Genomic DNA, 23,192 nt, shown 5'->3' with positions numbered 1-23,192 from the left:
ATAAAAGACCAGTTCCAAGAAGCCGTGGGCATTACAATTAACCTTAAAAGCCACTCCCATTTTGGTTGGTTCCAAGAAGTTTACAAAATGGAAAAGTGTTGGTTCCAAGAAGTTTACAAAATGGAAAAGTATATGAACCAACTCCAAATCAGCCAAAAAATGGAATAACTTAATTAATTATAAATAGGAAAAGTATATGGAACCAAAATGTGATTAGCCAAAAAGTAAACAAAACCGTTTAATTAGAATCACTTTTTGAATAATATGTTTGAAAACTGCTACTGGGATCACTGAACACAAACCAAAACCCGATTTTTCATGGAGTCCAAACACATTTTTGCTGGTTTTTGGCTGATATGCTTTTGGTTCCCTAGTTGTTCTCTTATAAATATAGTAATTAGTTTTATTTATTTATGATTTAAAATATTAGTTATTAAATGTTTCAGCACATTCAAATTAGGAGAAGATACATTCAGTATCATTGCAACGTGAATCACGGAAACTGATTCAATTAGCTTCCGTCTCTTCACCCTCCTTTTCTCTCTAAATGCCTAAAACATGATAAATCAGAAAACAGATTCAGAACCATCCAATTTATAAAGAAAAAAAAAACATCCTAGTGCCTAGCATAAACACCGTCCACGTAGAAGTTTTTGACACAACCAAAGACATTTGGGTGGTTTTTTGTTGGAACCATCTTGATTCCCTAGTATTATTGTTACAACATTCTTCAACATGCACTTTGACTACCGACAGAGGACGCGAGTTTCTTGTATGGTTAAATCCACCTCTGTTATCCATTCGATGCCGCTTTCACCAATGCAAGTCTTCTACCATTGTCGTTAGCTTAGTCAATCTCCGTATTCGGTGGTTCATATATGATGGGCACAACTCCGCCTCGCTTCTTTAATAAGTTTTGAATCACTCATACTTCATAACGCTGTGGGATGGCTCCCCTTCATTTCTTCCTCATCTTGTTTGCTCACTCAATTCGTCAAGCCAATGGGAACCATGAAAACTGTCCAAGCTCCTTTACTTGTGGAAATTTTGGGACTTTCCAGTACCCATTCACCATGGCAGAGCATCCTGAGTGTGGGTTGTTACCAATTCAAGGCTGCCTCCTCAATGCTACTTCACCAAAATTGATCCAACTTGGCAACAATAGCAAAAGCGTGAACCTTACTGCTGTAGTTGAGACCAATAAGATCATTACAATCTATGATGATGGTTTCCACACAAGTTTGGATCACAATGAATGCGACACTTTGCACAATAATTACACCCTTCCTCCACCTTCTCCATCTTTGTCTATGTATATCAAGTACAATGTAACTCTCTTCAAATGCAATCACAACCTTAGTACCAAGCCCCCTTCCAATTATGTTAATCTAGGATGCCGCGTCCCCTACGGCTATGAAATCTATTATGATAGAAACAACACCCACCCTGATCAAGAGGCCGCGGGAGTTTTTTCCGGCTGCTCAGTTGTCCAGTTTGCTTCAAAAGACTCCACCAATACCAAAGACGTTCTGTCCTTCGTTTCTGCTGAGATGACTCTTGAAATAGTGTTATCTCATGACTGTGATGACTGCTTCAATCACAGAGGAGGCCTTTGTGGAGTCGACAACAATAACCACTTCTACTGCCACAAAGGTACACTTAGTTTTCAACATAATTTACTACGACTTGCCTAGTTCATAGTTTATACCGGGTCAGTCGTTATTAATGTATGTTACATGATTTCCTGCTACTCTTGTTACTAGGATGAGAACAACTTTAATTAAAGAAAGAAAAAAGTTAACAGTGTTTTCTAATATTATGATATAAAGAGTGAAAGTATCCACAAAAAAATATGAAATATTTGAGCGTGTTTTCTGGCTTAGTGGACTGGTTACAGTAATGTGCAGATGTTAGTTAAGCGCCAAGGGCTTGAAATTACTTAATATCACGCATAATTCTAAGCTAGTTTTATTCTCTTTCCATTATTTTCAACCTTAAGACTCAGGAAAGCACCGTGATTCTAAGCTAACTTTGATAAATCTTTTCCACCACAATTTCACGTATTGACGAAACTCCACACAAGCAAATAGATCGCCAATTCACTCCAAAATCCCACAGCTTCAAGTTAAATAACAACTTTCTGAACTGGTGATTACTCATTCACCCCAATCAAAGACTCAAAGTAAAAGACTGACACTGTAGATTTAAATAAATTGAATGTGTTGTAGGTCTCACTTTTTAAACATATTTAAATAATAAAATATAATTATTACTATGTATGTAAGTATTGTCCTGGTTAACGTCTACCGCTAAACTCTCCTTTTCATGATCAAGTCTTCCATTGCTCATTTTCCAAGTCAAGCTGCGTATGAAACTCGCTGTTTATGTGAGGGTGGCATAAACACTTGGTAGCTGCATTTATATACATATATCAGAGTCCATTCATTAAGCATTACCACTCGCTGTTTGGGATATATGGCTCTACCTTATTTATTATTGTTCTTCTTCTTCCTCATCTTGTTATTGACTGGGCATTGCGAAAATGAGAAGCAACATAACTGTCCACGCTCTTTTGATTGTGGAAGCCGCGGCAGATTCCAGTACCCTTTCACCAAGGCTGAACTCCCTCACTGCGGCTTGCTGCTCATTCATGGCTGTCAAGGCACGTACTATTCCCGCAAAATGATTCAACTGGACAAGAATGCAACAACCTTAGAGCTTACAGGCTCCCTTGACTCAAATACTATCATCACCCTTTATGATGCAGATTTTCACGCCAGTTTGGAACAGAACAAATGTCACGCTTTAAACACTACTTATACTCTTCCTCCACCTTCTCCTTTGCTCTCTATTTATATCGAATACAATGTGACCCTATTTCGATGCAATCACAACCTTAGAATAAAGCTCCCTTTAGATTATGGTAACCTCACATGCCGTGACTACGACATCTATTATGATAAAATCAATACGTCTCCTACTATACATGATGCTGGTGGCATTTTCTCACACTGCTCACTTCTTCATTTTGCAACAAAAGATGCCTTTAATAGCACGGATGTTCTATCCTTTGTATCTTCTGAGATTGCCCTCGAAGTGGTATTATCTCCTGATTGTGATGATTGCTTCAATCACAGACGAGGTCAATGTCAACTTGACACCAACAACGAATTTTACTGTGACAAAGGTACATTACTGCTTAATCATCTGCTGCTTTAGAGTTTAGACTAGCTTAAAAAAATTGGTATCAACTTTTATATAGAAAGTTAGATAGAGAGATAGATTCTCATCATCCAAGATGCCTATATTGAGATCACTGATTTTGTTTCCGCTTCTTCTTCTTCTTCCTTTCACAAACCCACAACTCCCACACTTCGGCGTATTGCCAATCCATGGCTGCCATGATCAAAATCCAGATGCCCCCAAAACCATCCAACCGCAACCAACCAACCAACACAACAACTCCAAGGTTTATTGTTTTAGACGTGGGACCTCATACCATTACTATCAAAGATAGTAATCTAAATGACAATTTTAGATCTAGCAGTTGCAAAACATAGCAACCAACATCATTCGTCCTCAGAGTCCCACCTCTTCTTTAGGCTCTTTCTACATCAGATATAATATTGCCATCTTTAGATGCCACAAGTTCCTCACTCTCAACCTTCCCCGGCGTTTCATAACTATAGAGTGTGTCCAGAGTACAATATCTACTATGGCCCTCCAACTGAGGAAATTCCTAAGGGGTTCCAGTGGCCAACCTGATGTAATCAATGGTTAAAAGAATGGAGGTTGAATCTTAGCCATTTTTTGCTGAGTGAATCTTGCTGTTCTTTTAAAACACTTAAGGAGATATTTCTGTTTTTTGTCTCGTCACTGGTCAAGAGACTTTTTCTTTTTGTCTCGTAACCAATGAAAAGATATTTTTCATTTTTTTCTCCTTCGAACAGAATCAGAATTTGAGTAGAGTAGAGAGAGAAAATCACACCCAGAAGTATGTTGATTCAGCTGTTAAGTGCAGTGCAGCCTACATTCAGTCTCCATTACAGTGATGGAATTTCACTATAATCAAACATATTACAAACACCAATTCTCCCTAGGAACTACTCTTTCTATCTGGGACAAGTCCAGAATCTATCCCCAATCCTGAACTTGACTTGGTCACCTACTAAGGTTTCAACTGCTAAGTGGTAACCCAACTTGTAAGGAGATTTCCACAGAATCATGATACACAACACAGATGTACAAAGGACCTCTAAGGACATCTATGACTTTTTTTTTTAATTTTGTATTCTCTACCTTTTTCCACTCTATGGCTTTTTCATACAAATCTCACTATTTGTCTTTTTCCATGAGACTCAAGACAGACAAAACTAAACAGAAAAATACAACATGAAAAATATTGAAGGAGAAGAACTTCTGTTAGCTTGGGTAGTTATGAGAACTCTGTACTTTACGCTCTTTTCTCCTTGCCTCAAGCCTTGGCTGTCCACCTTTATTATAGAAGGGGAAGCCTCCAAGGTTGAGACCGGTCCAACCGAGCTAATCTTCTTCTTCTTCAACCAAAATCGGTTCAGCTAGAGAGAGAGAGGAGAGGAAAATGAACGCTAAAACCAACATGCAATTACCTCTATGTCATCCCTTCTCACCAATCTTCATCAATCCGGGCCTTCCATCTTGACTTGCTCCCTAAGAAGGATTTCTGACCCTTGATGAGTCCTTGATGCTTGACAGCTCCTCCTGCTCTTATCTTCTGCTTCTTCCTCCACGTAGCTACAGTAGCTACCTCCTGTGGTGGTTGATCAAAAGTAGAGACGAGTCATGCTTCCAAGGGATCTTCTTTCTCTGACCGAGTTGGATCTCTTCCATTTTTGGGTATGGAGAGTTTGAGACCTCTTCACTACATTTTACCTTTTGTGGCAAAGATCTCAGTCACACCATACTGTAGATTTTCTTTTTGCTAAGGACATCATCACCTTAGTCTTTTTCTTGCTTCTAGCTTTACTGCTACAGTGCCTCAACTCTGATAGCTTGCAACTTCTTCTTTTTTGTGACATGACCGAAACTGATGAGAGAAGAGAGAGAATGCTTTTAAAGAAAATAAAGAAGGAAATAAAATCAATTACACTCAATTAAAACCCACTTCCCTCTTTCATAGTAACTTCTGAAGTAATAATAGCAATCAAATCAATTTCAAATTTTCTCTCTTATGTTACCAGTGTTTGCATTAACTTCATTTAATCAAATTTTAAATTCCATCAAATGAAGGTGTGGTAACCGTGAAAGCATGCAGCCTTTGCTATTCTTCTTTTTCAATTTGGTCTTACACCAAAGAAACAATTGTGCTTGTTTAAAGATTTTTTGGCCCAACAATACATAACAATGATTCAGCCAATGTTTTAAACATTTTTGCATAAGGCTGAATTTTAACTTTTCATTGGGCTTGTTATTTTTCGGCCCAAAGCACAATCTGTATAACAAAATTATTAATTAATAAATGTGAATTAAAGATCAAATTAATAATTTTGTAATTAATTATTTTAATAATATTTGATCATCATCAAATTAATTTGGAGTTTTTCAAACTCATCACAACCAATTTAACAGAATGTTCCAATATTCAATTACCATTAAAAGACGAGTCAGATACTAGTTATCCATTTCCTTTTGTGTCTGATGAGATGCAATTGGAAGTATTATTATCTGATGATTGGGCCAAGTGTGTTAAGCACCAAAGAGGTCAATGTCAACTTGACACCCAAGGCAAATTCTATTGTGCCACAGGTATATTAGATACTCAAATCCAATCTTAGATATTTGCTTTGGCTTCATCATACTTGTACTTTTAGTTTTATTCCAAACCTAATGTTCAATATCTACAACAGATTTTGTTTCAATCAATTTGATGATTTACCTTTATTTAGTATTGATTGCTAAAATTAAAATAATTGCTTCATTTTTTACTTCTGATCTGCAGGTAGTAGTGGTACAAACAGGCTTGTCAAAAAAATGGGACTCGCACTAGCACTGGGTAATGTATTAGTTTTCGATACATTTTGAACTCAAAGCCATGTTCAGGCTCTTTACTATTTCCTTTACTCCAAATACTGTATTTTTTTGCATTGCTTTAACTTCTCAGCCTTCTAATTATATGCATGGCACTACTTTCTCAACATTCTAAAACCTCTACAGCGATGACAGCTACTCTAGTTCTAGTAATAATGACGCTCTACTACAAAAGATGGAAGAAGCAAAATCCAACCCTTCCACTGGTTGATGCTTTTTTTGAGAGACATGACCACCTTCAAATCAAGAGGTATAGTTATTCTGAGATGAAGAAAGTGACCAATTCCTTCAAAAACAAACTAGGCCAAGGGGGGTTTGGCAGTGTATACAAAGGACAATTACAGGACGGACGCCATGTTGCAGTGAAGATCCTAAGTGAATTTAAAGGTGATGGTCAGGAGTTCATTAATGAAGTTGCAAGTATGAGCAGAACTTCTCATGTTAACATCGTTGCTCTTCTTGGCTTCTGCTTTGAAGGATCTAAGCGAGCTTTAGTTTACGAATTGATGCCTAATGGGTCTCTAGAGAAGTTAATTTATAATGAAAATGCTGTGATAGGGGATCGCCAATTGGATTGTCAAACTTTATATGATATTGCAATTGGTGTTGCCCGAGGACTTGAGTATTTGCACAAGGGCTGCAATACAAAAATCCTGCATTTTGACATAAAGCCTCATAACATTTTGTTAGATGAAAAATTCTGTCCCAAAATTTCTGACTTCGGACTTGCAAAAGTTTGCACAAGAAAAGAAAGTATAGTATCGATATTTGGTGCTAGAGGAACTGCAGGCTATATTGCCCCGGAGGTATTTTCTAGAAACTTTGGTGCAGTATCACATAAGTCAGATGTTTACAGTTATGGAATGATGGTCTTAGAAATGGTTGGAAGAAGAAAGAACATCAAGGCTGAAGTTGATGTATCTAGTGAGATATATTTCCCTCATTGGATATACAATCGCCTTGTGTCAAATCAGGAGCTTGATCTGCAAAACATAAGAAATGAATGTGATAATGAGATGGTCAGAAAGATGACAATAGTGAGTTTATGGTGCATTCAAACCAATCCTTCAACTCGACCATCAATCAGTAAGGTGGTGGAAATGTTGGAAGGAAGTGCTGAGTTGTTGCAATTGCCTCCTAAACCATATTGGTTTTCTCCTTCAAACTCTCCCTGAACTTTGAACCATTGTTATCTGTAATTTCTTTGTCTTCTTATACTCTGCAGTGATTGTTAGAGTTTTAATTCAAAGACTTTGATATGGTATTTGTTCCTTACCTTAGTTTTCTTGTGTGTGGTCAGAGGTACTTGCGTGTTGCGTTCACAATAAAAGTTGAATCGAAAAACCAATTTATGCACTTTTACTTGGAAAATAAGTTGGAAGAGCCTATAGAGTAACAGATTTCTCCATACTCTCGAGGAAAGCATGAAAACAAAGCTTCAATGTTAAACTCTTGCCACCATCCATATATAATAGCAACTGAAACAGTTTTCTGGTCCATATTAGTCACTTATCAGCAGTTGCTTGTATGACAGATTTCTCAAGTTGTTAGCTTTTTAGACCAAAATGTAAAAATTTAGTCTATGTTTGATAGGAAATTACTTTTGGAAAAAGAAATAGAAAATCTCAGAAAAAAAAATTAGTATAAACCACTTCAAACATAAACAAAGCTAATACAAAGATTTTTCCCTTTATCCATAAGATGTTTTAGTAAATTTGTCCTGAGGCTACTATTATATAAGAAGAAAAGACGACTAATTACATTTCCACAACATATTAATTACAATGTTTCAAATAATTTAGGGAGAGGCCGAGGGAGAAAACCAAAATGGTTTAGGTGGCAATTGTAACAATTCAACTCTTCCTTCTAGCATTTCCACCACCTTACTTATTGATGGCCGATTTGAAGGGTTAGTTTGAATGCACCATAAGCTCACTATTGTCAGCTTTCTTACCTTCTCGTTATCAAATTCATTGCTTATACTCTGCAGACCAAGCTCTTGATTTGACACAAGTCTATTGTATATCCAATAAGGAAAATACGTTTCACTTGAAGCATCTACTTCAGTCTTGATATTCCTTCTTCTCCCAACCATCTCTAAAACCATCATTCCATAACTATAAACATCCGACTTATGTGATATTACACCGAAATTCCTAGAAAATACCTCTGGGGCAATATAACCTGCAGTTCCTCTTGTACCAGATATCGATACCATGCTTTCTTTTCTTGTACAAACTTTCGCAAGTCCAAAGTCTGAAATTTTGGGACAAAAATTCTCATCCAAGAGAATGTTATGAGGCTTTATATCAAAATGCAGAATTCTAGTATTGCAGCCCTTATGCAGATACTCTAGTCCTTTAGCAACACCAATTGCAATATCATATAAAGTTTGATAATCTAATTGGCGATCCCCTATCACGTCATTTTCATCAGAGAGTAGCTTCTCAAGGGACCCATTAGGCATAAATTCATAAACTAGTCCTTGTTTAGAACCTTGAAAGCAGAAGCCAAGAAGAGCAACAATGTTAACATGAGAAGTTCTGCTCATGCTCACAACTTCATTGATGAAATCTTCACCATCACCTTTCAATTCACTTAGGATCTTCACTGCAACATGTCGTCCATCCTTTAATTGTCCTTTGTATACACTGCCAAATCCCCCTTCACCTAGTTTGTTTTTGAAGGAGTTGGTCACTTTCTTCATGTCGGAATAGCTGTACCTCTTGATTTGAAGGTGTCCATGCCTCTCCAAAAAGGCATCAACCAGAAGGTGTTTTGAGTTTTGCTTCTTCCATCTTGTGTAGTAGAGGGTGACCATTACTAACAGCAGAGTAACCGCAGCAGCTGCAGAGGTCATTGAATTGAGAAAGTAATGAATGCAGTGTTGAGAAATAATATTGTTAATGTTAGATATCTTTAAGTTATAACAGAGGATTATTATATTGTTATATGAAAGGCACCGAAAAATGATGAACGATCTATCCCTTTACCTAGTCCGAGTGCAAGTCCCATCATCATGGAAGCCTTGCTTCTACCATCTGCAACTCAGAAGTTGTAAAGGAAGCCACTATTTAGCTTCAGATAAGTACTAACTAATGACAAGCAGAAACTCAGAGAAAATCAGTGATCACTAGATATGGAAGCCATAATGAATGACAGTGATACATGTACATAGATCCATTTAATGTATAAATATCATTTTTCAATACTCCAGCTCTTTCGATGCACGTGTAAGAAGAGAGAGAGAGAGAGAGAAACCTGAAATAACACATTTGGAAGCATGAATTCGATCAGTGCAGTAACACTGGAAAGTGAATATAGTTGAATTGAAGCCACACCTTCCTCCTGTGCTATTGCACAACTTGCAATCACTCGCTGTCCAATTCAGCATGAACCCTCTCCTCAGCTTCTCTTCTATCCCAACTCCTTCACTCTCTTCCACGACCGCGTCCACCACCTCTCCGCCAGTCCCGCAACTCTTGGACACCAAGCTTACTGTTTTTACATCGTCCTTATACAATGCCAGAACCGAACCATCCGTTTTGTTGGTCGCTTCAGAACACCCAATTCTGTAATCTAACAACTCTAGGGGCATGGATGACAGGTTACAGCCGAAGAACAACACGATGTCCTTATGATTATTCTGATGAACAAGATTGAAGGTACTGGTTGGAGGAAGGGTGAGGTTGTGTGCAGCAGAAATACAAGAATCTGGCGTGTTAGTGTTGTTGGCTGATGAAAAGGCAGCATTGGAAACTCTGAGTGATTGGTTGTGGTAGAATATTTGATGGATGATGTAAGGAGTATTAGAGAGACTGAGAATCAGAAAGCCATTACTATCACAAGAGATGGCAAAACCAGGGTAGCCACAGAAAGGTTGCTGTTTGCCTTGGATGTAGAAGGGGTATCTTATGGATTGGTTGCCGCATGTTTGGGGTTCACATGCCAGGTAGTGTGGATCCACATAACTGCTCAAAGTGGTTCTGCTCAACACAGAGTAGAGGATGATGCTAACGATAACACAACGGTACATGATTAAGAGTTGTGTAATTGTGAGGACATGCAAGCAAGGCTCATGTAAAGGAGCTGATCCTCATCCACTTCTGCTCATAGCATCTGATGCTTCCCAAGCATTTCTCCATTTTATGAACACGCGCTGTTGGATGAGTAGTTGAATACTCACATCGGAGGGCCCGCTCACGTTTAAAGTGCCATAGATATTCGTAACGGAGATTGGAACATGATTCATGCCTCCAAACAAAATGAAGAAATTTCCAAGTCGTTGCAAGTCAACAGATAGAGATTCATGTGTCCCCATGTTTGAGGGCTCTAATTTTCGTCCATAAATCAATCAATCAAAGTGAAGATGATAATTCAACCAAGCCTAATCTATGTTGTAGCTTAATTATTCCACACAGCATGAGTAAACATCAAACGTATAATATCTACATGGGCATGGACTCATCACTCATGAGTCATTAGTAATGAAATTCTTCCTACAACTAATTTTTTACTTATAAATAATTAAGTATCCAAACCTCCAAACAAAATAAATAATTATCTAAAAAGTACAGATAACATTTTCTATGACTAAGTCAACAATGCTATGGAAACTCGAGATTTTAAGATCTTGAATGATAGTTGATTAATTTGTTTGCTAATGCTTTGGAATAATTTTGTCACGCATACTGAAAGTTTGTAGAATTTACTTTAACTGCTCATCGAGTCTTTGATTTGATATCAGTAATATGCCTAGCTAGCACCTTGTATCTGATTTACTGTATAAGATGTATAATATCCAATAAAAGTTTCATATATCTGTTAAGGCTTTCTTTTAAGTCTTCAAACTCCAGAGTCCAGAAAGAGAGGTGGTATTATTCTCTTAAATTGAATTCATAACAAAAAGGAATGAATTACAAAAAGTGAGGGGAGTGTCTTCATAAAGGTAATAAGAATGGCAATATGCCTTCTTTATTGGCTACCACCAAATTCTGATACAATGTCTTGACTAACAAGATATAAACTACAGTGGTTCAAAGTTCAGGGAGAGTTTGAAGGAGAAAACCAATATGGTTTAGGAGGCAATTGCAACAACTCAGTTCTTCCTTCCAACATTTCCACCACCTTACTAATTGATGGTCGAGTTGAAGGCTTGGTTTGAATGCACCATAAACTCACTATTGTCATCTTTCTGACCATCTCATTATCATATTCATTTCTTATATTTTGCAGACCAAGCTCTTGATTTGATACAAGTCTATTGTGTATCCAATAAGGAAAATATATCTCACTCGATGCATCAACTTCAGCCTTGATATTCTTTCTTCTTCCAACCATTTCTAAGACCATCATTCCATAACTATAAACATCTGACTTATGTGATACTACACCAAAGTTTCTAGAAAATACCTCCGGGGCAATATAACCTACAGTTCCTCTAGCACCAAATATTGATACTATACTTTCTTTTCTTGTGCAAATTTTTGCAAGTCCAAAGTCTGAAATTTTGGGTAGGAAATTTTCATCTAATAGAATGTTATGAGGCTTAATGTCAAAATGCAAGATTCTAGTATTGCAGCCCTTGTGCAAATATTCAAGTCCTCGGGCAACACCAATTGCAATATCATATAAAGTCTGGCAATCCAATTGGCGATCCCCTATCACAGCATTTTCTTCATAGATTAACTTCTCAAGTGACCCATTGGGCATAAATTCATAAACCAAAGCTCGTTTGGAACCTTGAAAGCAGAATCCAAGAAGAGCAATAATGTTAACGTGAGAGGTTCTGCTCATACTAGCAACTTCATTGATGAAATCATCACCATCACCTTTCAGTTCACTTAGGATCTTCACTGCTACATGTCGTCCGTCCTGTAATTGTCCTTTGTATACACTGCCAAACCCCCCTTGGCCTAGTTTGTTTTTGAAGGAATTGGTCACTTTCTTCATCTCGGAATAGCTGTACCTCTTGATTTGAAGGTGTCCATGTCTCTCCAAAAAGGCATCAACCAGGTGGTGTTTTGAGTTTTCCTTCTTCCATCTTGTGTAGTAGGTGACCATTACTAACAGCAGAATAACTGCAGCAGCTGCAAAGGCTATTGAATTGAGAAAGAAATGAATGCCATGTTGAGAAATTACAGAGTAAATGTTGGATATCTTAAGTTAATACGTTTGAGGCAACACAGTAACGGTCAATAATCTCTAAGGTGCAAGAAAAAGCAGAGAGAGAGAGAGAGAGAGAGAGAGAGAGAGAGAGAGAGAGAGAGAGATCCACCATCTTGGTTGAAAATATAATAAGATCGATAGCAATTTGAGGTCATAGAAATTGCAGATAAAAGAACTCATTATGTTTCACACATGGATAAGGTACGACTCAGGCGATTATTATATTGTTATATGAAACGAACGATACGCTAAGTTCCAACGTTTGAGGTAAGTTCCAAAGTTATTTCTAACGTTTCAGTCCTATTTAAGTTCCTAACGTTTTAAAACTGACTCAATGTTGTCCCGTCCTCAATTCTGTTAACGGATTCCTAGCCGCAGCACAACATTGAGTCAATTTTGAAACGTTAGTGACTTAAATAGAACGATTGAAACGTTAGGGATAATTTGGGATTTATCCCAAACGTTGGGATAAAAACAATACTTTACTCTAAAAAATGATGAACGATCTGATACGTTACCTAGTCCGAGTGCAAGTCCAATCTTCATGGAAGCCTTGCTTCTACCATCTGCAAGTGAGAAGTTGAAGAGGAAGCCAATATTTAGCATCAAATAACTAATGACAAGAAGCAGAAACTCAGAGAAAATCAGCATCTCAAGATAAAAGTGGAAGCCACGATGAATGATACATGTACACAAATCAATTTAAACGTATAACTACCATTTTTTCAATACTCCAGCTCTTCCGTTGCACGTGTAACAAGAGAGGGAGAAACCTATATGTGGGTCTCTAATCAAATGGAGTATGGCTATAACTACTAACAATTATAGTGAGCAAAAGAAATCAAGAGAAGAGATAAAGAGAGAGACAAACCTGGAATAACACATCTGGAAGCATGAATTCTATCAGTGCAGTAACACTGGAAAAAATACATAGTTACATTGAAGCCACACCTTCCTCCGCTGCTACTGCACGGCTTACAATCACTCGCATTCCAATTCAGCATGAACCCTCTCCTCAGCGCCTCTTGTATCCCTCCTGCTTCACTCTCTTCCACCCCCGCGTGCACCACCTCTCCGCCCCTCCCGCAACTCTTAGACACCGAGCTTACTGTTTTGACATCGTCCTTATACAATGCCAGAATCGAACCACCCGTTTTGTTGTTGGCTTCAGAACACCCAATTCTGTAATTTGTCAACTCTGTGGGCAGGGATGACAGGTTACAGCCGAAGAACAGTAAGATGTCCTTATTATGATTCTGATGAACAAGACTGAAGATCTTGGTTGAGGGAAGGGTGAGGTTCCGTGTAAGGGAAAGACAATAATCAGCTGTGGTGGTGTTGGTTGATGAAAAGGCAGCATTGGCGACTCTGAGTGATTGGTTGTGGTAGAATATTTGATGGATGATGTAAGGAGTATTAGAGAGATTGAGAACTGGGAAGCCATTACTATCACAAGAGATGCCAAAACCAGGGTACCCACAGAAAGGTTCCTGCTTGTATTGGATGTAGAAAGGGTAGCTTATGGATTGGTTGCCGCATGTTTGGGGTTTACATGCTTCAAACTGTGGATCCACATAACTGCACAAAGTGGTTCTGCTCAACACAGAGTAGAGGATGATGCTGATGATAACACAACGGTACATGATTAAAAGAGTTGTGTAATTGTGAGTACATGCAAGCAAGGCTCATGTATAGGAGGTGATCCAGATCCACTTCTGCTCATTGCATCTGATGCTTCCCAAGCATTTCTCCATTTTATGAACGCACGCTGTTGGATGAGTAGTTGAATACTCGCATCAGAGGCCCCGCTCACGTTTAAAGTGCCACAGATAGTCGTAACGGAGATTGAACATGCTTCATGCCTCCAAACTCTATGATACGAAATTACCAATGAAATCATGGGATAATTCTTAGTTTTTAGCACATTGTAATCCAGCCAAACAAAATAACGAAATTTCCAAGTCGTTGCAAGTCAACAGATAGAGATTGATATTTCCCTTCATGTGTCCCCTGTTTAGGGGATCTAGTTTTCGTACATAAATCAATCTATAAAAGTGAAGATGATAATTCAACCAAACCTAATCTATATTGTAGTTTATTTATGTAAATGTTATAAGTGTGAAGAGGGAATAAAGTTAGGAAAAGTCTAGGGGGAGCAGTTTTGTTGAATTTTGGCCAGCATGTAACTAGCGGATAAAGGTGAGTCATTGGATGAAATCTCACACCAATCTCAATCATAATTGATGGCTATTTGATGGCTACCAATCACAAAAGTTGCTGGCCCCTAGCATTGCTCATAAAGTTAATTCTACATCAAAGAAAATAAAAAAAAAGTGAGATGTAGTTTATAAAATAAGTCATTAACTTAACACTTAAAAATTTGAATTGGATGTAATTTTTTTTTATTTTATGTTCTTTCACTTGCTTACTTTTATAATTTTTTCGATAATAAAAAACTTTTTACGTTGCTCAACAAATTATTCCACACGGCATAAATAAACATCAAATGTATAATATCTACATGGGCATGGACTCATCACTCATGAGTCATTAGTAATGAAATTCTTCCTACAACTAATTTTTTGCTTATAAAACCTCCAAATAAAATATATAATTATCTAAAAATTCCAGATAACATTTTCTATGACTAATCCAGGTCAACAATGGCCGGCTGCATTCAACTATCGTGCCACATATCCCCATTATATTAACACATAACATACTGTAGAAACCAAGTCTCCGTTTACCAATTCCGGAGAAAGTGTATAGAGTTAGTATACTACTGTTGATGTTGGTGAGAGAAATGAAGATGGTTTCATCAATGCTGCATGTGTTTAGTAGGTCTCTCTTGCTCGTATTCTTCTTGTTGTTGCTTTCATGCAACAGCAACAGGGTATGGGGATGTCCACCTTCAATTCCGTGCGGAGATCTCGGCGATCTGCGTTTCCCATTCACCAGCAGACCTCACTCGGAGTGCGGCCTCCTGGTGATAGATGGCTGCGAAGATGATCCAGGCGCCACTAAAAGCATTCAGAACAACAACCGTTGGTTCAATATTCTCAACGGAAGCCTTACCCAGTCAAACATCACCGTCAGAGACGACGGTTTAGTGGTTTCACGATCTTCAATAACCATCAGAGACGACAATCTCTATACTCTCCTGTCATCAAGAAGCTGTGAGGTTTTGGGGTATGACTCTGCCAAAACATTCAGAATCGACACACCTTTGGCTTCTTCTCAGGTGATGTACTCAGCAAGCCTTCTTAAATGCAACCATAGCATCGATCCAAGGCCTTCGTATGTTCTTCCAAACTCTACGGTATGTGGAATTAGAAACGATACGTTCTACGGAGTGAGTAACGTATCCAAATACAAGGAGATCGAAGGGTGTTCGTTGATTGAGCTTCCACTGGGTGGACCAATTGTGGTCCTCCAAGATCCCAACACCCTGCTAAGTTCCCTCACCGCTGATATTCCAATCCAAATAAACCTGTCTCCCAATTGTTCTCATTGTAACATTGTTTATAGAGGCCTTTGCAAAATCGACAACTCCGGCAGGTTTTACTGTCACACACCTCGTACGTCCATTACTTCCTTGCTTCACCATATCAACATTATTCAACCACTGTTCAAATCAAACTAATTACATTTGTTATTTATTTGCAGGCAAAACTAGGAAGACGATTACAATAGCAGGTAAACAAAAAATTCATTATATTCGTCCTTCTTTTAAGTATTCCTCCATTTGAGTTACAAGTTTAGCTATAGGAGTAAACGACAAAGGCCAATTCTATGGTGCCTAAATTTTGCCTAATTTACTTTTTGTAGTAAGTTTTGATTTTTTAAAATTATTTATTATTATATCTTTTAAATTAAATATTATTTTTTAACCTTTTTTAGTAAATAGGCACCACTTTTTAGGCACCGTAGCATTCACCAACGACAAAAACAGAGGAAACTTGTGAAATGTATTCTGTATTCACCGAAATGACAAGTATATATAGTAAGTCTATATAAAGGAAAGTAGTCTTACATTATATAGAAATTATATTATATAAACAATAATAAAGGATAGATACATATCGAAATAAAATTTTAAATCATGTGTTATTTAGAATTCTTGTATATATGTTTCATTGCTTTATACTAATGGAAACATTTCAAGTGCACTGGGAAGTACCGATGCACCAGTTGTTTTAACCGTTGATTTCAATTAATATATATTATCTATATTTTTTATAATTCATATCAACGGTTAAAATAATTGAAACACCGTTACTCCCGGTGCACTTGAAATGTTTCCTATACTAATTACTTGCTGTTTATTTCTATAGTTGCTTCTGTGACTGGAGCATTAGGAGCTTTCATAGTGTTGGCTTGGTACTTCAGAAGGCACTTTTACAACAAAGAAAACCCAACCCACCAGATAATTGAGGCATTCCTGAAAAATCATGGACACCTTGCAGCTAAAAGGTTCAGTTATTTAGAGGTAAAGAAGGCAACCAACTCCTTCAAAGACAAACTGGGTCAAGGAGGTTATGGTAGCGTATACAAAGGGAAGTTATCTGATGGAACCCTTGTGGCAGTGAAGGTTTTAAGTGAATCAAAAGGTAATGGTGAAGAATTTATCAATGAAGTTGCTAGCATAAGTGTGACTTCTCATGTTAACATTGTTGAATTATTGGGATTCTATTTGGAAGAGACTAAAAGAGCTTTAATATATAAGTATATGCCTAATGGATCAGTTGAAAAATTTATTTATGAAGGCAGAGATTCAAAAGCGTTCAATCCAAACTTGACTTGCAAAACAATGTATAAGATCGCAATTGGTGTTGCTCGAGGGTTAGACTATTTGCACAAAGGGTGTAACAGCAAAATTGTACATTTTGATATCAAACCTCACAATATCTTATTAGATGAAGATTTTTGTCCAAAGATTTCTGATTTTGGACTTGCAAAAATATGCATGGAAAAAGAAAGCATCCTGTCATTAATGATTGCTAGAGGAACTATAGGTTATATTGCACCTGAAGTGTTCTCACGGAATTTTGGTGAGGTGTCTCATAAATCCGATGTATATAGTTATGGAATGATGGTTTTAGAAATGATTGGAGAAAGAAAAAACAGGAACATTAAAGATGAATCTTCAAGTGAAATGTATTTTCCTCATTGGATTTACAGGCGTCTTGAGCAGAACCAAGAACCTGAATTGCAATGTATCAAGAATGAAATTGATAAAGAAACGATACAGAAGATGATAGTAGTGAGCTTATGGTGCATACAAACTGACCCATCAAATAGGCCAACAATGAGCAAGGTGGTAGATATGATGGAATCAACCTTTGAGTCTCTACAAATGCCACCAAAACCTTATCTATCTTCACCTCCTAGATCTTTCCCACTAGATTCAACAAATTCATCACTCTCAAAATGTAAGTCATTATGAAACATGTATGTTACTAGGTACAGAGTCATTGATTTTCAACATCGATATTGTTTTTGGTAAACATTTCAACATCAACTGCTATCCTAGTTTGTAATGATAATAATTCATGTAGAATTTATATGCAGAATTGTATCATGATCCGGGTGATATATCTTAGTTGCAGAATGCAAGAATCTATTAAAATGAAAATTTAATTGATTTTAGACACCTAAACATACATCAGATGTGGTTAAAAGCACTTAATTTTTTTATTTTGTGGCTACCTAAGATATGGTCCCTCCACAAGAATTACAAAATAACATGCTAAAGAATTGAAATGATAGGAAAAACTTATTAAATCTATATCTGGTCTAACTATATCTTCTTTATTGTCGTCTGTGTCGCACTTTTCTTAGTTTCTATATTACTTTTGGTCCACTTCCTATGTTTTGAGAAAAAATTCGTTGTTTATTTATAAATTAATAATCCATCTGCTATGCTAAAAAAATATCAATAAAATAATGGATCCACTATTATTGTTTCTAATTTATTTTTTTTCTAAAATGGTGATGAGCACATACTATTAAGCGACAGAAATCGGAACTAATTAGATATTACTACAGATTTGAGATCAAATAAATCGGAACTAATGTGACATTAGTGTCAATAATTCAATGGATGCTTCCATAAAGATACGTAAAACGTCTTTTTGTAAAGATGTTTATGTGTCATATTATTATTGGACCTATTAATGAATTGGTTATTTTTAAATTTTTTAATAAGCAAAAATAAAATCAATTTTTTTATAACAATAACAATTGATGGAACTGCTTGAACTTGAGAAGGGAGTTGAATCAAGTTGGCTCAAAATTAACTTTTCAAGCTCTGTTTTTGCAAAAGCTAAATATGCAAGAGATTTTTTCGTTTTGTCTCATACTCAGAAATAAAACAGAGAAGGAAAGAAGAGATAGAGGCCAGCATGTATCCTGGTTCGGTTTCTAAGTGCCATGAAACCTACATTCAGTCTCCACCACAACCATGGTGGAATTTTCACTATAATCAAACAGATTACAAATACCAATACTAATGAATTACAACCCAATTCATCTAGTATCTTCCACTAAGCTTTTTACCCCGAAGCCTAGCAACCCAAGTGCTGTCCCAACTTGGAAGGAGAACCTAGCCAGACTCAGAAACACCAAGTGCCATCCCAACTTGGCAAGGGGAACCCGCAGATTCAATCTACTACTAAGTGCTATCCCAACTTGGTAAGGAGAACTAAACCTTAGTTCAACAAAACCATATGACACAGAAATATTTCTTGGCTTTTTCATGCATCTCTCTTGCCTCTTCTCTCATGGCTTTTTCAACTCACATTCATAAGCCTTTTTCTCAAATACAGAAAGATGACATTAGATAGCCATAGCAAAGAAAATCTGAAATGAAGCACAAATTGAAGGAAAAGAATTCAGCTCAAGTATGTTGAGATGATGCTCTTGTATCACTCTCTTTTCCTTGATTTCAAATGTTGAAATGAGGTCTGTTTTATATCTTCAGCTTGCTCTCCAATTTGCTTCTTACTTTTGCATGTCCTTGCTGCCCGTTGGAGCTGTCACAGCTAGCATGTAGTCCTTCTTCATCATGCTCCACTACCTCTGCTATCCCAGGAGCTTGACCACTACCTCTGTTATCCTTTGTTTTTCTTTCTTCATTGGCATACTCTCCTTTTTCATTTACTCCATTTTTCTGCTGCTACTGCTTTTTGTGTTTTGCTCACCCACTAACCGAATGTTGCTCTGCTAATGTCTTTGGGAGAGTGGAGATGTCCTTGTGTCCTTCTTGCTTTCATAGAACCACACCTGTCCTTGCATGATTCAGCTGTCCTCTTATAACATTTAGAAAATACATAGCCTTTTAATTTGCTTAACGATGCTTTAAGAAACATTGGGCTTGTTTATTACTCTTGGAGTACTAAGGAGCAAATGAGCACTAAGTGTTGGAGCTTTAGCATGTTTATTTGCTGAGGCTTGTGCTGGTTTGGGCTGGTGAGAACTAAGTAATGGGCCTGCCACAATAAACCATACATTAAACAATATTGGGTTTTCAACCCAAAGAAATATTTGTCATCATTTATAATACCCAAATTCAACTTAGACTTAATAATCTCTCCCTTGATGACAAACATGATAAAAGGGAATAGTAGAAATTAAAATTAATTGAAATGGGTTATGGGAACTTCCCTTTGATGTCCATCCGAAGTGCAGTACCCCCCTTAATGTTAGCAGTTCTCTCTCCCTTAATCATAGCTTACCTGGACAAAGCTTAAAAACATACAATTCCAATTTTTGCAAGCAATATGTCACAGTAAAGGTGACTCACAAAATAATTAACACAGTACAGGACAAACTAAAGTTAATCATAGTAATAAGTGTCCAGCATCCTTGTTTTTAATTAACACTGTTAACTCCTAAGTCAATGCTAACATATTCCTTTTCTTTTCTCTCCCTTTTGTCATCAAGGGAGGAAAGGAAGAAACCTGAACAAAATTTGTTAGTGGCTATCCAAAAAGTTATCAAGCAGCAATTTAATTATGGGTTACAGTCATCCAAATGAAACATAAAAAGTTCAAAGAAAATAAAGATGAGTCACAGTCACAGATGAGATAAAAAGGCGTAGGCATTAGAGTTGGATTCATCAGAGGTTCCATCATCATCCCCCTCATTGTCTGTAGTCGTGAGTCCAACCTCTACATCCTCCACAAAGTCCCTTAGAATCCGAATTCTCCCCTTGGTCTTCTTGAGAGCATTTTCCTCCATAACTTGGTTTCGTTTGCGCTCGGCACCATGAGTGAGAAGAAGGTCAGTCAGATTGATGAACTCCTCAAGCACATTCTTCAGAATGCATGTCATGACCTTGATGATGGTGGAGGTTGAAGGGGGAATCAGAGGATCCTCATCAACAGAGGGAACATCAGTGCTATCATTAGTTTGGCGACGTCTGGGTGCTGTTTTCTTAACTACATCACCCCCTTTGATGTAAGAGTTACAATCTCTAGAAATCTCAACCCCAAAATTAATATTATAGTATTGAAAAATTTTAGTGAGCAGCATTGCATAAGAAAAATCATTTTTAGAACTAACACAAGCATGCATGTGTCTCACTAACAAGTAAGCAAAAGAAATTAAAATTTTGGAGAGAAGAGCAAACATAATCACTGTGTCAAGGTTCCATCTTGAAAAAAGGATAAAAATGAAAGCTTTTGAAAACCTTTGAATTTTACAGTTGTAATCTCCGAAAATTCAATTTTGAAAATTTTAATTAAAAAGATGCAATATGAAGGAAGGCCCAAATTAAAATTGAAAAGAAGATGTTGTATAATGTTAGGTTTTGGGAGCAAAGGTAACTTTTAGATATCCAAGACCACATACGGCCCAAGTTGCTTCACAAAAGGTGGCCCATTTGATGATAAACAAGCAAACAAACCAGGTCCAGTAAATCTAACGAGCCTTCAACAAATCCAGTTAGCTTCACAATGAGTTAATGAAGCCTACTCATCATCGGCCTAGAAAAATCTCATCTCGATCTATGAGACAAAAAGCTTAAACCAAAACAAAAGAAAAATTAAGAAAAGTTTGATGAATCAAGAATGCCCAGAGTAGTTCGTAATTTGCAGAACCTCTCTTCTATCAATGGTTTAGTGAAAATATCAACTAGTTGATCTTTAGATTTAACAAACTGAATATCTAAATTTTTATTTTGCACATGTTCTCTTATAGAATGAAATCTAACTTCAATGTGCTTTGTTCTTGAGTGCAAAACAGGAATTTTTTGAAATATTTATAGCACTCATGTTGTCACAAAATAATGGAATATTAGATACTTTCAGCTTATAATCAGCTAACTGAGTTTTCAACCATAATAATTGAGAGCAACAAGAAGAGGCTGCAATATATTCAGTTTCGGCAGTGAAAAGTGCCACTGTAGCTTACTTCTTTCTTGACCAAACAATGAGTGATTTTCCAAGAAAGCAACACATGCCACTTGTGCTTCTTCTATCAATTCTGTCCCCAACAAAATCTGCATCACAAAAACTCACTAATTGAAAGGAATCAATCTTTGGAAACCATAAACCATAATCAATGGTACCAAGCACGTATCGGATTATCCTCTTGACAGCTGAGAGATGAGATTCCTTAGGCTTTAATTGAAACCTTGAGCATACTCCAATACTTTGGATGATATCAGGCCTTGAAAAAGTTAGATACATCAAAGAGCCAATCATCCCTCTATAGCGTGTCTCATCAATATCTCTAGCATGTTCATCTTTGTCAAGCTTGATATTTGGATGCATGGGGGTTCCCATTGGTTTGGCACAGTCCAGCCCAAATTTCTTAACAAGCTCCTTTGCATATTTTTCTTGATGAATGAATATGCCTTCTGCAGTTTGCTTTATTTGTAGGCCTAGAAAGAAGTTGAGCTCTCCCATCATGCTCATATCAAATTCATTGGTCATATGCTTAGCAAAATCTGCACATAAATCCTTATTAGCCGAACCAAAGATAATATCATCAACATAAACTTGCACAAGAATAAAATGATCATTATAGTTCTTAATAAATAAAGTGGTGTTAGTGGCTCCTCTTTGAAATTTGTTTTTCAAGAAAAATGAGTTAAGCCTCTCATACCAAGCTCTAGGAGCTTGTCTTAAACCATATAAGGCTTTAGCTAGTTTGAAAACATGGTTAGGAAAAGTTTTGTTTTCAAACCCAGGTGGTTGAGCCACATAAACCTCTCTATCTATTATGCCATTGAGAAAAGCACACTTTACGTCCATTTGGAATAGCTTGAAGCCACAGTGAGCTGCATAAGCAAGGAGCAATCTGATGGCTTCCCTTCGAACTACAAGTGCAAAGGATTCATCGAAATCAATCCCTTCCTCTTGATCATATCCTTGAGCAACCAATCTGGCTTTGTTGCGGACAATGGTTCCATCTTCACCTAATTTGTTTCTGAAAATTCATTTAGTGCCAGTGACTTTCTTTCCATTTGAGTGAGGCACTAAGGTCCAGACCTGATTCTTCTCAAACTGTTGCAATTTCTCCTCCATAGCTAATACCCAAGATGGATCAGCAAGAGCTTCTTGGATATTTTGAGGTTCAATCTTTGATATAAGAGCTAAGTTGTTGGTTTCAGCATTTTTCAAAGATGATCTAGTTGATATTCCTTTAGAAGGATCACCAATTATGAATTTTTCAGGATAGTTTTTCAGAAACTTCCATTCCCTGAGCCTTCTGGTTTGAGTTGAGGATTCAGGTTCCTCTTGATCAACAATGGCCTCAGCATCAGTATTTTCTGCTGCGACAGGAGATAATTCCAAATTGTCTCCTGCATAATTGGGATTTTCGCTGCTAACAGGTGCAGCTTCATGAGAACTTGAATTTTGTGGAACTAACTCAGCTTTCTTGGACAATTCAGCTTCAAAACCTGGACTATCATCAATACAAACACTAGGAACAGAGTTAGACTCACAGAA

The 23,192-nt window shown here is 37.1% G+C and overlaps 4 protein-coding genes across 9 annotated transcripts; 2 read left to right on the top strand and 2 right to left on the bottom strand.

Annotated features, from left to right (window-relative positions):
* Nucleotides 1-763: 763 nt before the first annotated feature.
* LOC107618815 (LEAF RUST 10 DISEASE-RESISTANCE LOCUS RECEPTOR-LIKE PROTEIN KINASE-like 2.1) lies at nt 764-7,515 on the top strand. Of its 2 annotated transcripts, none has more exons than XM_016320983.3 (3): nt 764-1,653; nt 5,978-6,031; nt 6,193-7,515. In XM_016320983.3, the coding sequence occupies exons 1-3, from the start codon at nt 948-950 to the stop codon at nt 7,239-7,241; spliced, it is 1,809 nt and encodes a 602-aa protein (XP_016176469.2). In that variant the 5' UTR covers nt 764-947; the 3' UTR covers nt 7,242-7,515. The 2 variants fall into 2 exon arrangements, with proteins under 2 accessions (XP_016176469.2, XP_088356290.1); XM_088500164.1 differs by lacking the exon at nt 764-1,653 and adding an exon at nt 2,353-3,187.
* A 180-nt stretch (nt 7,516-7,695) lies between these two features.
* Nucleotides 7,696-10,401, bottom strand: LOC107618814 (LEAF RUST 10 DISEASE-RESISTANCE LOCUS RECEPTOR-LIKE PROTEIN KINASE-like 2.1). Of its 4 annotated transcripts, XM_016320981.3 has the most exons (3): nt 9,328-10,395; nt 9,060-9,107; nt 7,696-8,913 (listed from the first exon to the last, which is right to left on the bottom strand). In XM_016320981.3, exons 1-3 carry the CDS (start codon nt 10,100-10,102, stop codon nt 7,865-7,867), a joined length of 1,872 nt encoding a protein of 623 aa, XP_016176467.1. In that variant the 5' UTR covers nt 10,103-10,395; the 3' UTR covers nt 7,696-7,864. The 4 variants fall into 4 exon arrangements, with proteins under 4 accessions (XP_016176467.1, XP_088356287.1, XP_088356288.1 ...); XM_088500161.1 differs by lacking the exon at nt 9,060-9,107 and having other exon boundaries at nt 7,696-8,983; nt 9,338-10,401; XM_088500162.1 differs by lacking the exon at nt 9,060-9,107 and having other exon boundaries at nt 7,696-8,937; nt 9,301-10,398.
* Nucleotides 10,402-10,922: 521 nt separating this feature from the next.
* Nucleotides 10,923-14,283, bottom strand: LOC107618812 (LEAF RUST 10 DISEASE-RESISTANCE LOCUS RECEPTOR-LIKE PROTEIN KINASE-like 2.1). 2 transcript variants are annotated; one of them, XM_016320978.3, is made up of 3 exons: nt 13,106-14,283; nt 12,753-12,800; nt 10,923-12,164 (listed from the first exon to the last, which is right to left on the bottom strand). In XM_016320978.3, the coding sequence occupies exons 1-3, from the start codon at nt 13,875-13,877 to the stop codon at nt 11,110-11,112; spliced, it is 1,875 nt and encodes a 624-aa protein (XP_016176464.1). In that variant the 5' UTR covers nt 13,878-14,283; the 3' UTR covers nt 10,923-11,109. The 2 variants fall into 2 exon arrangements, with proteins under 2 accessions (XP_016176464.1, XP_016176466.1); XM_016320980.3 differs by having other exon boundaries at nt 10,923-12,155.
* Nucleotides 14,284-14,829: 546 nt separating this feature from the next.
* On the top strand, nt 14,830-17,812 carry LOC107616170 (LEAF RUST 10 DISEASE-RESISTANCE LOCUS RECEPTOR-LIKE PROTEIN KINASE-like 2.1). The gene is made up of 3 exons (XM_088500159.1): nt 14,830-15,812; nt 15,901-15,930; nt 16,569-17,812. The coding sequence occupies exons 1-3, from the start codon at nt 15,023-15,025 to the stop codon at nt 17,678-17,680; spliced, it is 1,932 nt and encodes a 643-aa protein (XP_088356285.1). The 5' UTR covers nt 14,830-15,022; the 3' UTR covers nt 17,681-17,812.
* Nucleotides 17,813-23,192: the final 5,380 nt, after the last annotated feature.

This window comes from Arachis ipaensis, chromosome B9, assembly GCF_059453495.1.
Source record: "Arachis ipaensis isolate K30076 ecotype BB chromosome B9, ASM5945349v1, whole genome shotgun sequence".
NCBI classification, from domain to species: Eukaryota; Viridiplantae; Streptophyta; class Magnoliopsida; order Fabales; family Fabaceae; genus Arachis; species Arachis ipaensis.
This window is presented reverse-complemented; position numbering and strand designations above follow the sequence as displayed.

Excerpts from the sequence above, each read along its gene's own strand:
- LOC107618815 (XM_088500164.1), top strand. The coding sequence starts at position 2,476 with ATGGCTCTACCTTATTTATTATTGTTCTTCTTCTTCCTCATCTTGTTA. Across the intron at positions 3,188-5,977 it reads CGAATTTTACTGTGACAAAG|GTAGTAGTGGTACAAACAGG; the intron begins GTACATTACTGC and ends TCTGATCTGCAG. Across the intron at positions 6,032-6,192 it reads GGGACTCGCACTAGCACTGG|CGATGACAGCTACTCTAGTT; the intron begins GTAATGTATTAG and ends AAACCTCTACAG.
- LOC107618814 (XM_088500161.1), bottom strand. The coding sequence starts at position 10,102 with ATGTACCGTTGTGTTATCGTTAGCATCATCCTCTACTCTGTGTTGAGC. Across the intron at positions 8,984-9,337 it reads GAATTCATGCTTCCAAATGT|ATATCTAACATTAACAATAT; the intron begins GTTATTTCAGGT and ends TATAACTTAAAG.
- LOC107618812 (XM_016320978.3), bottom strand. The coding sequence starts at position 13,877 with ATGTACCGTTGTGTTATCATCAGCATCATCCTCTACTCTGTGTTGAGC. Across the intron at positions 12,801-13,105 it reads TTCCAGATGTGTTATTCCAG|ATGGTAGAAGCAAGGCTTCC; the intron begins GTTTGTCTCTCT and ends TCTCACTTGCAG. Across the intron at positions 12,165-12,752 it reads TGGACTTGCACTCGGACTAG|CCTTTGCAGCTGCTGCAGTT; the intron begins GTAACGTATCAG and ends TCAATTCAATAG.
- LOC107616170 (XM_088500159.1), top strand. The coding sequence starts at position 15,023 with ATGTTGGTGAGAGAAATGAAGATGGTTTCATCAATGCTGCATGTGTTT. Across the intron at positions 15,813-15,900 it reads GTTTTACTGTCACACACCTC|GCAAAACTAGGAAGACGATT; the intron begins GTACGTCCATTA and ends ATTTATTTGCAG. Across the intron at positions 15,931-16,568 it reads GAAGACGATTACAATAGCAG|TTGCTTCTGTGACTGGAGCA; the intron begins GTAAACAAAAAA and ends TTATTTCTATAG.